The sequence below is a fragment of the Musca domestica genome, unplaced genomic scaffold (genome assembly GCF_030504385.1).
Source record: "Musca domestica strain aabys unplaced genomic scaffold, Musca_domestica.polishedcontigs.V.1.1 1, whole genome shotgun sequence".
NCBI lineage: Eukaryota > Metazoa > Arthropoda > Insecta > Diptera > Muscidae > Musca > Musca domestica.
The window spans coordinates 31,951,344-31,964,260 of NW_026712114.1; the positions used below are offsets into that span (position 1 = coordinate 31,951,344).

General features: G+C 34.3%; 1 protein-coding gene across 2 annotated transcripts; it reads left to right on the plus strand.

Moving 5' to 3' along the window:
• The first annotated feature begins 844 nt into the window (after positions 1 to 844).
• On the plus strand, positions 845 to 2,110 carry LOC101889688 (putative hydroxypyruvate isomerase). Of its 2 annotated transcripts, none has more exons than XM_059121653.1 (2): positions 845 to 966; positions 1,029 to 2,110. In XM_059121653.1, exon 2 carries the CDS (start codon positions 1,241 to 1,243, stop codon positions 2,024 to 2,026), a length of 786 nt encoding a protein of 261 aa, XP_058977636.1. In that variant the 5' UTR covers positions 845 to 966; positions 1,029 to 1,240; the 3' UTR covers positions 2,027 to 2,110. The 2 variants fall into 2 exon arrangements, with proteins under 2 accessions (XP_058977636.1, XP_058977645.1); XM_059121662.1 differs by having other exon boundaries at positions 851 to 962.
• Positions 2,111 to 12,917: the final 10,807 nt, after the last annotated feature.

Genomic DNA, 12,917 nt, shown 5'->3' on the forward strand with positions numbered 1-12,917 from the left:
GTGCTCTAACGATAGCCACTTGTGGTTTTCCGGCCAAATATAAAGAAATCACACTCTTCTCACCAAAATGCTCTGTACGCTAATAAACAACATAATGAGCTGTCACTGGAATAATTTAAACAGCGGTCGGACGAGTGAAGTTGGTTGCAGCTTTTTATCTCACCCTGTATCTTACAAAGGGATGAAATTCGAAAGATGATATTACGGATTTCATTTAAGATTTAAATATTTGTAACTAACTTATTAGAACTCTTCCAAACCTAGGCTCATTTTGAATATTTTGGAATGAAAATTTCCCCTTCAAAGAAACAAAAAGTTCCGAACAAAAGTTTTTAGGCCGTACAAAGGCTCAAAATCAGTAAACGAGAGTTGCAACGTTATGTCACAATCAGAATTTTTAGTGGGTTTTTGTTTTTCTCTACCCATTAGAAACATAAAATGCAAAAATGCAGATAATAAAAATTTGGAAAATAACAAATATAATAGGGATATATTACACGAAAAGTAATTAAAAATGTTAGAAATTGTCAAAATATTCTGCAGAAGAGATTTGCAAAATTAGGAAGCAATTCGAGAAAATGCGAATTGCCTTATAATGTGTTCTATTTCCTACACTAATATTTTCATATATAGAATATTTTTCTAGCTTTGTCTTTTTCCAATAAGTATGTCTAAAAATGCAATTCTGATTACTCCCAGGGAGTGGTATGAAATTTCTCATTAATAATATTTTCATTACATATTTTTTTAATTTGACGATTTAACATGTTGTAAATTTATGTGGCAACATAACAATTGCTGTCTATTATCTGATAGCAACGGCAACTCTGTTACACGTATGGTGTTTCATTCCATTTTATTCCGTGCAAAATTATTTACAATTGCTGTCCAATCGGAAATTACAATTGCAACGACAGCCGGAATTTTTTTACAACGATACTATTCTGCATTCCAAACAAATAGTTTGTAATTAATGTCCTATAAAACATAAAACAAACAAAGTAATCATGACTTTTTTGTATTTACAGGTACAAAAAGAACCTTGTTTACAACAGCAGCCACCTTTTTTCTCAATGACCTCCATGAAAGACGAATAAGAACAAAAAACATTATCAAACACACTTCTAACACTAAAACAAAAGAAAATAAACAAGAGATAAGCTCATAAGAAGCGCTACTTTATTTACAATCAGTTTGCTTTACTCAAATAGCATTATCACGTGGCTACGAGACGGGAAAAATGGTTCTTAAATTTGCAGCAAATCTAAACTTCCTTTTCACAGAGGCTCGCACAATATCCGAAAGAATTTGTTTGGCCCATAAAGCTGGCTTTCGGGCAGTGGAAATACCCTATCCCAGATCAGAAGAAACTGCAGTGGTAAAGGCAAAGCAGGAAACTGGCATACAAGTATCGCTGTTAAACATTGCTTTGGGCAGCAATGAATTGCAGTTGGGTGCAACAAGTATTCCCGGAGCTGAGCAGCAATTTCAAGAGCATTTAAACGAAACCATACAACTGGCCAAGCAATTGCAGTGTAATAAGATACATTTAATGTCTGGCCTGGTGGGAAAGCATTCACGTGAAGAGCATTTAAAAACCTACATCGAAAATTTAAAATATGCAGCCAACCTGTTGGCTCAAGAGAACATGGTGGGTGTAATCGAACCAATTAATAAATATTCCGTACATTCATATTTTATGAATTGTTACGACTTGGCTGTCAGCGTTCTGGATGAAGTCAAAAGCGATAATTTGAAAATGCTAATGGATGTCTTCCATAGACAATTGATTAGGGGTGATTTGGCAAATGGATTCACAGAGTTATCGAAATATATTGGACACATACAAATTGCACAAGTACCACATCGTCATGAGCCCGATCAAGAAGGTGAATTGGATTATCGTTATGTTTTCAAATTGATCGAAAGGCTGGGATATGCTGATTACATTGGATGTGAATATAAACCCAAAACAAATACCACGGATGGGCTGAAATGGTTAACCAAATATAGTTTGCATTTGTAGGCCTGATGGCGTGGAATTTTTGGAATTATAAAGTATAAATTTGTTGTTAAATAAATAAAAGTTAAATATTGTTTGGTAGATATATATACAACGAGTTTTAAAAAAAATTTTAATTCTTAAAAATATTATTTTATTAATTCAACCACTGATACTTGGAGCATAGAGTCAGAATAAATGGATCTGCTGACATACATAATTTAAACGGCTGTTCGCGTTGACAGTGGGAAATTGTTTTGTATATTAAACAGTGTCTCATCGGTGCAGGTATAAATTGCATCTTCATTCTTTATCCCAATACCTGCCGATATTGACCAGTTTTTAAGAAGCAAATTTAACTAAAAACTACAATAGCTTAATTAAAGCAAATTTATTATTGTTTTGGAGAATGTAGCTCGTCATGAAATTTTAAATCTGATAGAGCATCTGTCTCCACATTAAAAAATAGGGAGAAATATGTTGGACATATAGTACCGTGTAAGATACCAAATATCTTGGATATAATATCTATAAAGTTTTAAAAATTTTCTGCCTTTTGCTCTGTCTAACACCTCACTATTTCATGTAAATTCAGGGCTCTATACAGGGTGAAATGAAAAAACTGCAACCGATTTCATACTGTTTTCACTTCTTATACGTCCGACTGCTGTTAAAATTATTCCAGTGACAGCTGATTATATTGTTTACAAGCGTACAAAATCATTTTGGTGAGAATTTTCCAGAAAAAAAGTTATTCGTGACGGAATTCAAGCGTGATAGTGTGATTTCTTTGTAGTTGGCTGGAAAACCACAAGTGGCTATCGTTAGAGCACTCCAGCATTTAAATGTGAATAAATCTTTTGTGTCTCGTGACATCGCTCGTTACCGTGATACTCGTAGCGTAGCCTGACGACAAGGAAGTGGACGGAAGAAAACAGCAACATCGGCAAAAATGGTTCGAAAAGTAAAGAAGCGATTTAATCAAAACCCGTGTCGCAGTGGCCGAAAATATCGCAATATGAACATATCGCAATATTCCATTTGGCAAATATTGAAAAATGAGCTCGGGGTAAAGCCATTGAAATTGCAAAAAAGTGCAAGAACTTACACCGCAACAGAAAGAAAATAGGCTCAAAGAGCTAAAGAGTTGCTTCGCTGGGCCGAAAGTGGTGAACTGCCGAATTTGGTTTTCTCCGATGAGAAAACATTCTTGTCCAGCAATTTGTAAACAAACAAAATGATCGTGTTGACTTGCTAAAGAGGTCAGCTGAAAATGTGCACCTTCAGTTCGCCACCAGAACTCAAGCGCCGGCCATGGTGATGGTGTGGGCCGCCATAACAGCCGATGGTCGGTCTCCGCTCGTATTAATCGACAGTGGCATCCGTATAAATGCCGAAGATTATCGCGAAATTATTCTGGGGGTGTATTAAAGCCTTGGGCAGCAAACATTTCGGCCGCAGACCTGGACATCCCAACAGGACTCAGCACCATGACACTCAGCACGCGCCACCCAAGAATGGTTACGAAATGAGGTTCCTCTCGTCATTTCCAGCACACAATGACCACCAAAATCTCCGGATACCAATCCGTTGGACTATTGCGTCTGGAGTATTTTGGAAAGCAAGGTTGGCACTAAAAAATACCAAAGTATAGATCACCTCAAGCAAACGCTTCGCCGGGAATGGACAAGAGCAACATTCGAGCAGCGTGAGACGGTTTCATTGGCCGTTTGAAGGCCATAATTCGTGTCAAATGTGACCAATTCCAACAAATCTAAACTTATTCTGAGCTTTGATGCTATTTCCGAAATCGTCTATATCTAATGTTAGTACAAATATAGCAATGGGCAAATTTTGAAGAAATCTAAGTAACTCTGAATTATTTTGCATTTTATAATGTTTATAATTATTCAAAATTTTAACCCCTTGGGGTTTGGTAAAAATATTAAGAAATACGAAGCTTGAAGAAAATCGTTAACTTGATTCGCATATTGTAAGGGTTAAAATTAATTCAAATTTTAGGAAGAAGGAGTGGACCAATATATCCCATCTTCACACTAAATGTTATGTTAATAGAAATATTAGGATGTACTATATTTGGAATGAATTGGATGCTCATTTCGCATTATTGTTATTCAAAATGATGACTCGTTATGGGGGAGGTACAAGAAGTGGTGGTCCGTTCCAGCCTTCATAACAGGTCTAGGATTTGCAAAAATATTGGGATGTGTGATATTTGAACACAGTCGAACTTTTATTTCACATTTTATAATATTATTCAAAATGTGAACCCTTTGTGCCGGTGGTATTAGAAGGAACATACAGCACTGTGACAAATATTAGGATCTGCCAAGATTGAAGAGATGCACTTTTCTATTTCTATAACGTAAACTATTTTTGATCTTCTAACTGTATCAAAGTTGGACAATATTACGATGCACCAAGTCGAACAAAAGCAGAATCTTCCACCAAAACATACAAAATATCAAATAAGAGCTGATTTAGTTGGAAATTGAGACCAAAAACAGGCAAAGTCCTATAAATCAGGAGCTGCACGACTCCAAAGACCTGAACCTGTAATGTTTCGTCGGTTACGTATTATAAAATGTTTATAACAAAGATCCATACAATGTGGAATATGCCCTTGAGGACCTTATTACGGCATAATTTGCTTCTCTAAAAAGTCAATACTTCACGTATCTTAAATTGCCGACAGGAGACTGTCCAACCAATGAGACGTTGAAAAAACGACAACGAATTAGTACCCCAAGGTTTTCACGGTAAAAATATGCTGTGTATTTATGGAATTTTGAAAACCCACGTCTCGGAAAGTAAGGAATGCAATGTCTATGAAATTGTCAAAATTATCCGAGCCGGCCCTTAACTTTGTATCTAAAGTTCTGCCATTTAGACATCGATGTTATACCTAAATACATGCGCTTCTGAAAAGTTTACAGATTTTATTTATATTTGGTTGATAGGTTATTATTCCAAACATTACAACATAGAATGCTCTCTCATGAGCTCAGAAATTTTCAATCGATTTTGACCGAACTTAATAATTTTTAAGAATAGCGAAGTAGAAGTTTTATTTCTTATATTCCTTCAACAAGTAGGGAAGAAACTCATACTGTTGCAAAATTTCTTATCTACCATTTATTATAAAAACATCATATTTCGCTGTAATTAAATTCAGTGGGGAAAGCGATTAAATTACAAAAAACAGAAACAAAACCAACAAAACTTACCTCTCCTTTAGAAACCGCTGCCTTGGCCTTATTAGAGCTAATATTTATTGACGATGAAGCGCTAACAGTTGTTGCCGAATTATTGGAATTTTTATCCAAAATACTGCTGTCTGCTGTTGTTGTTAGTGGCGTATATGTCAGGGCTAACAAAGGAGGCGAATTTATTGGCAAATTAAGTCTATTCCAAAGAGTATTAAGCAATGTTGATACGCGTTTCCAAGTATTATAGGCAGGTTGCAATTTTATGTACATGTTCCCTATAGGCGACTTTCAATTGTCTGCAGTACATGGAATCACTCAGATGGCCACATTCAATATAAACAAATAATTAAACTGAATGGACAACAACCGCATAAAAATACGAACAACGACAAAAAAAAACACTTTTTTATGTTTTTTATTTTATTTATTATATTCTTCCGACACTAATTCTTCTTAGACTGTTGTTTTTATTTTCAGTTTTCTTTGCCCACAAAAACAACGCTACTAACAACCAAAAAACGCGAAGAAGAGTTAATAGCATAAAAACATACACTGAGTGAGTGAGAGCGAGAGACGGTGCAAGAGAAGGACAAGCGTCAGTTGGATGTCAACTGAGTAGTCAAGAGTAAGAGGGACTCTCTTCGCAAAGCAACAACAATAACAATGGATGGTATCCAAAACAATTTCACGTTGCAAAATCGCTATGCTTTTTTGTTTGCGTGCACATTCGAGTTTTGTTTAACACAATTTCATTTTAAAGAGCAGTTTTTGTATATTTATGTTAGTTGAAATTTAATTTATCGATTTTATGGCAATTATTTACAAATTGTGTTGTCTCTATGATGGTTTTTTGCGAAAACTTTTTTCTGGCGCCCGTTTTGAGTTTGATTTTTTTATTGAATTAGACCGGCGATGAACTACAACCAACTTCACTCCAATAAGAATATTAATGCCACATTGTAGAAAATTGGTCAATTGTTTTTGGTTGAAAAACAAATTGTTCAACATTTACATTTGCTCTATTTCTGATGTGCAAAAATGTAAAAAATGTTACTACCATAACAATAAAAAGGTAAGGCAGAGCTACCAGCTGATTACAATTTTTCTCTAAGTGTGCCCGGCTTCTGCCATTTTTGTGTATGTATTTATTGTTTTGAAAAATAAAAACAAAATATTTTCAAAACAATGATTAGAAGATACTTTAATTACGAAACACGCATTAAAGCTATTCGTTAGGTTTGCCATGCAATTGAAATATATGGCTTATATGTATTCAATATGATGGCTTATATGTATTCAATTGCATGTCACAAAATTTGGAAGTAATGCAAAGAAATTGTTTGTGAAATGCACTAACGATCTTCTTTTATCTTCATTGACGCTAAAAGGTACTCCTTGGCGATAGAAGGCACACAAGAGTAATTTTGTAATTGTCTGGTTAAACTAAAATTTGTAATAATTATTACTGGAAGTCATCGGTTAACACGAAAGATCTGTAAAAAGGCGATTCGATAGGGAAATGTTGGCAGCTCTTTTACTGGGAGTATGCAAATTCTTACGGGACTATTTTTTTTTAAACACTTCAACATCAATGATCGGAAGAAAAGCACATTGGGTGAGCACATTGAAGACAACTTAGATCATATCTTTGAGGTTTGTCTGGTTATTTTTTCCTACAGGAATTGACGAGAGGTTTTTTCTGCGAGAGTAAGGTAGTTTTAGTTCTCTTTTGCAAGGAAAGTGTGAAAAGTACATTTTACAATTAGGAGATTGAGCAGCCTCGTTATACGTGCACCGTAAAGTATGTTTCTACCGATGGCCCAATCAGAAAGGTTGATCAACTCCAAGAACAAGAAAAAATGCAACTCTGTACCGGAGTCTTATAGTGTCATATAGACTTTTAAATATTGGTTTTGCTCATTTTACAAAATTCTGATATTGGAGAAACCCCACAAAACATGAACGCAATCCTGGGGTTATTCCACAAAATTTAATCTAAGATAGTAGGACCAAAATTGTACAATTCATTATTCATTAAATGAAATGAAATAAAAATATGTATTTATTTGGCAAATGAATTATAAATAATATCAAACTATTGTATTATATTGTACACACGCCCATACACAAAATGACTAAATGTTTTGAAATAACAGATGCTCCAAAAGAAAAAAGTTTAGTTAGGAGATAGCTTTGTTCTACCTTCTGTAGTTGTGTTTCTACCTATTCATTGCACAATTACAGAAGGTAGAGCAATGCTACCTTCCCTTATTCTGTCAAAAAATATACACATTTTATGTGGAAAAATATACACATAATTAGGTTGCAAAATAAATTCATATTTTCAACGTTAATGGGCAATGAAAATTTTGAAATAAAACTGTATTGTTCTACAATTTTATATTCAATCTTGTGGAACAACCCTAAAATTCCATTCTTGTTTCTCGGGTTTTCCCCCAATATAAGAATTTTATTAAAAAATTGAATATAAACAAAACCAGTTGTTGATATTTAAACGTTTATTTTACACCATAAGACTCCAGAGCAGAGTTGCATTTTTCTAGTTTCTTTGAAGTTGAGCAACCTTTCTTATTAAGCCATGTACATATAATTGTTTTAAAAATATTTTTTTTCTTTATTTGAGACTTTTTAAATTATTTTTTTTTATAATTATAGCAGTTTCTGTAAATTTTAAAACTCTGTCGCAGAGTTGCATTAAATCTTTGCCATTCGACATTTAACTTATTTTCTGGTTGTATCATGCCATGTACCATGGTACAACAAGGTAGGTACAACAGGTAGAACAGCTTTGTAAATCTACAGAAATACAGCCCTAAGGCTGGACTCGCTTCCTGTCAGACACATTCAAAAGTATATGCAACACGTTGTTTTCTTTTTTTCATATTTTTTCCTCATTTTTAAAATGAGATAAATAGCGCGAAAAATGAATGAAATGCCTGGATTTTCTTTCAAAAATATGATCTAAACAGTTCTATATTTCAATTCTATAATAGCTTTAATGAGCGTCTCGCAATCATCGATCATCAATCAATCATTCCAATCATTGATTTTCAAAATATTAAATTATCTTTCTGGTTGTACCATGCCATGTACTATATTTTAGTAACATTCAAATTGTCGTAGATAGCTATAGTGGACAGTTAAAAACTTACTAAATAATCACCTTTTAAACCAACAAAACATTCAAAACCTCTTACTATCAGACAAATTTAAAAAAGGGACCTCAAATTTTTCTAGAGGCACTTTATCGATGTTCTGCATGTTTAATACGAAGGGAACCTGAAGATATTTTTTGCCTAATACAGAAAAATCGAAAACTCTTAACGTTCATACTATCAAATGCGCCAATACCAGGTCTCCATTTAAATAAAATCAACTTGAAACCCTTTTTAAAAATATATGATAGGTTTGGTAAAATAAAAATTCATTTTTTATGTTTTTTTATTTTTCTTTAATTTTAACATCTCTGTTTAAAATACAAATTAAGAAATGTTACCTTTAAAGTGGAAATATATGAAGCGCTCATCTGACTGCCTCAAGTCATCGGCTGCCTTTTTTGGAAATGAACAGAGGAGTCTAGGGCCAAAATCGAACTAAGTCAACCTAAAATTCCTTTGTTCATCTACGAAGAAGCGAGCCAAATATGCGCTTTACGTATTTCCACCCTTATTTTACGAAGTTATTTAACTATTATTTTAAGAAGAAATCTTATGAAACCTTCGTTCAGGAAATTTAATTTATCTTAAATTTATATTTCGTTGAATTTAACTGATAATTTACTTTTCTTGGTAATAAAATAGACACATATGTGACAAATATGTTGCGAAGAAAGCCAAGGATTATTAAATTGTGTAATTATGAAGTGTGAATCATTCTGAGAGTGAGCACATGCCCGTGAGAACATGGCATAAATAGATTTTCTCAAAGTAATTTTATTTTCATTTATTTGTTATTGCGCCACCTAACGCCGAAGCAAGCACCTACAGAAAAAAAGCTACAATGACAACACTAAAGCTTTGCCACACACACACAATGTGGCCAGATTGTGTGCTATGCCTATGACAGCATTGCCATTTCAATGTTTTTGCTGCATTTTGCGCGCAAATAGTTTAGTTTACCTCCGGTTTCCTTAAGCGTCGTATTGTCGTTTCTGTTTTCCTTGTCAAAGAAATTTTATAAACCCTTTTTGTTATCTAAATCTTATTAGATTTGTTTAATGTTGTGTTTCCTTTGTTAGTTTAATGGTTCCGCGTACGTGTGTGTTGTTTGTAAAAGTGTAAAACATCAAAATATTAAGCACAATTGTTTGGCTCAATAATTTCATTATATTCCATTGTGTCTACCAATCATTTTTTTTGCTTGTGTCAATGTGCTGTGTGTGTGTGTGCTTGTCATAAAAATAGAAAAACATTACTGTGACGTCACACATATAAACAAATAGACCAAAAACGTTTTGCAAAATTTTCGCAAAGTACATAATTTCATTAAAGGAACTGAACTGAAAATATGTTTGGTTACACGTGACGTGACGTGACGAGAGAGTGTGTGTGTGTGTTGTTGATTGTGGTGTTAAATCTATTATTATTTGTTGTGTAAAATGCAATACCCTAGACAATTTGTTGTAGTGAAATATTTTTGGCAAATGTTATATGAAAAAAAATTGAATGTTTAACCTTTTCACCGTAAACGATGATGAATTTTTAATCCCGAGGGGAATGTCCAAATTTACCGCAGATGAGGTAAGCCCACTGACTTATTTAATTTTTGAAGACTATTGACCCTTTGTTGTTTTGTAATTATGCTTAAAAGATTGGCTATTCAGATATGAAAACATTTTCCTTGATTTATGGGGTTTAAATTACCGCAAAATATTGGAACAGATCGAGAGCGCTTCTGTCGAAAGATCGACAGAATAAAAATTATTTGATTTTAAGAGAACTCTATGTTCATATTTGTGGGTGGGATCATTGGACTATGGGTGTCCCATGGTTTTGACTCATGTGGGCAAATTTGAAAAAAATAACGATATGAAAATAACAGCTTAGAAGCGAAAAAAAATGTTGAGTTGGCTTATAAATATATCAAATATACATTATAAATATATTAAATATTCATTTGTATATTAATGTCCGTCCACTTTAGTCAAAGTCCTTTTATTTAAATGTATACTGCCTTGGGTTATGAATAATCAGGGGCGAACATTTTATATCAAAGTAAAATGAAACAATGCAAAGAAAATGTGATATTGGGGATTTATACAGACAGGCGGACATCGCCAAATCGACTTAAAATTTTATGCATATACTTTGTGAGATCTCCGACGAATATTTTGAGTTGTTGCAAACAGAATGACAAATTCAATATACCGTCTATTGTATGGTGGATGGTATAAAAAGAAGACACGTTTATTGGGGTTTTGAAAGTTTACATCGCAAAGTAACCTAAATTGAAGGGCAAGTTCCCTCCACCTCCACACTTTGGAAAATAATCGGATTGAGATTTCTCGGAATCATTGCATTTTAGGTATATGATGTCTTCGGCAATATTGGTGATAAATATACGAGGATTATTTTGGTTTAAAATGTTAACCCTCAAGCGAGTCAATAAAAGAGTCTTTTTTGGGCATATTTGGAAATATGGTTAAAAACTTCCTTTAAATGGGATCGTAGCAAGTCAGAGAATTCCACAAAATTATTTGTCTTGAAATTCTACTATAGGTCCTAGAGGAGATCAAAATGCCAAATCCTTTCTAAACGCCAGGAATTTTTATATATTTAATATACATTTTAGGGTTAAAGCCGTACTTTATGTGCATTAATGCAAAATACTCCTGCAGAACATCATCTTAGAAGGATGAGGTCGAAGACAAAAAATTGCTATTCACTATAAGTCACCGAAGGGAAGAAATCTCGATTGCCATTATATATCAAGAAAAGATTTGTATCAATGTTAGCAAAAAACACGAAAATATTTCCAATTTTTATACCCTCAGCCATATGACTAAAGAGGGTATACAGGGTGAGATAAAATAAGTAAAAAAAAAAACATTAAGTTCGACCAGGCCGAACTTTAAATACCCTCCAACTTAGGGCAATGGAAACCGATGAAGAACCAATTATGACCCACAAATACCAATTTTTAGATATATTTGTTGGAAAATGTGGCAAAAATCATCAAAATACCGAATATCGTGAGGTACCGCTATATAGGGCTATACAAAAGCGTGGACCTATACATACAATGTTTCGCCAACGGAGCTAGAACCTATTATGGCCAACTAATTGCAAGTTTTAGACAAATCCGTGAAAAAAATTTGACAAAAACCATCAAAATGCCGAATATCGGGAGATACCGTTATATGAGGGCTACACCAAAGCCCATTATGACCTACAAATACCGATTCTCAGACAAAAAATCATCAAAATACCGAATATCAAGAGGTATCGTTAAATGGGGCTATACCATAGCGTGGACCTATACATACAATGTTTCCTATGACCTACAAATACCAATTTTCAGACAAATCCGTGAAAAAGTGTGGCAAAAATCATCAAAATACCAAATATCGGGAGGTACCGTTATATGGGGACTATGCCAACACGTGGACCGATACATCTCATTTTCAATACAACTCTCCTAGACACAATACAAATTATTCTGCTAAATGTTGATGCTCTACGTCAAATAATGTAGTCTGTATCGTGATTTCAACAGACGGACAGACGGACAGGCAGTATATTAACTTTCCTTTCCAAGGTGGAGGGTATAAAAACAGCTACAAAGTCAAAAGCCATACTTTTTACCTTTTCTTAAATTTTATTGAATTTAAGCAAAAAATGTCGGAAATAGCATTACATTTTAGAATAATTTAATGCGAAGCAACTCTTAAGCCTATTTTCTTTCAGCTGCGGTGTAAGTTCTTGCACTTTTTGGAATTTCAATGGCTTTAACCCGAGCTCATTTTTCAATATTTGCCGAATGGAATATTGCAACATGTTCAGCCCACGAGCCATTTTTCGGTCACTGCGACGCGGGATTCGATCAAGTCGCTTCTCTACATGTCGAACCATTTCTGCTGATGTTGCTGTTCCACATCCTTGACGTCGGACTACGCTACCAGTATTACGGTAACGAGCGATGGTTCGAGACACAAAAGATTAATTCGCATTTAATTGCTGGAGTGCTCTAACGATAGACACTAATGGGATGCGTGAAATATGAAGAGAACCGGATACTTATTTCGGATTTTATGATCGTTTTGGTTACTCAATACTTTGACCCTTTATGGGATAGGTACACAAGGAATGGTTCGATCTCTACCATCTTTATAACAGATCTTGTTCTCTTTCTTTATAGTAAAATATTTTTTTTAAAGTTTCGACCTTTTGTGCGGGAGGTACCAGAAGGAGCGGAATAATATTGCCCATCTTCGAACTCGATCTAAGTTTGATAATAATACTAGGATGCAGCAAGTTTGCACAAAATTCCGATTTGCCTTCGATAAACTCCCTTCAGGCGGAAGGACATTGCTAGATCGACTCTAAATGTCCTGAAACGGATCTGGTCCAAAGAGACCTTGGGTCTATGAGGCACGTTTTGGCCGTATAAAATGATATATACTCCCTCTAGCTATATGGCTGAAAGTATAGAAAGGTCAATATAAA

What these genes read in the sequence shown, in the direction of transcription:
- LOC101889688 (XM_059121653.1), top strand. Translation starts at nt 1,241, where the DNA reads ATGGTTCTTAAATTTGCAGCAAATCTAAACTTCCTTTTCACAGAGGCT.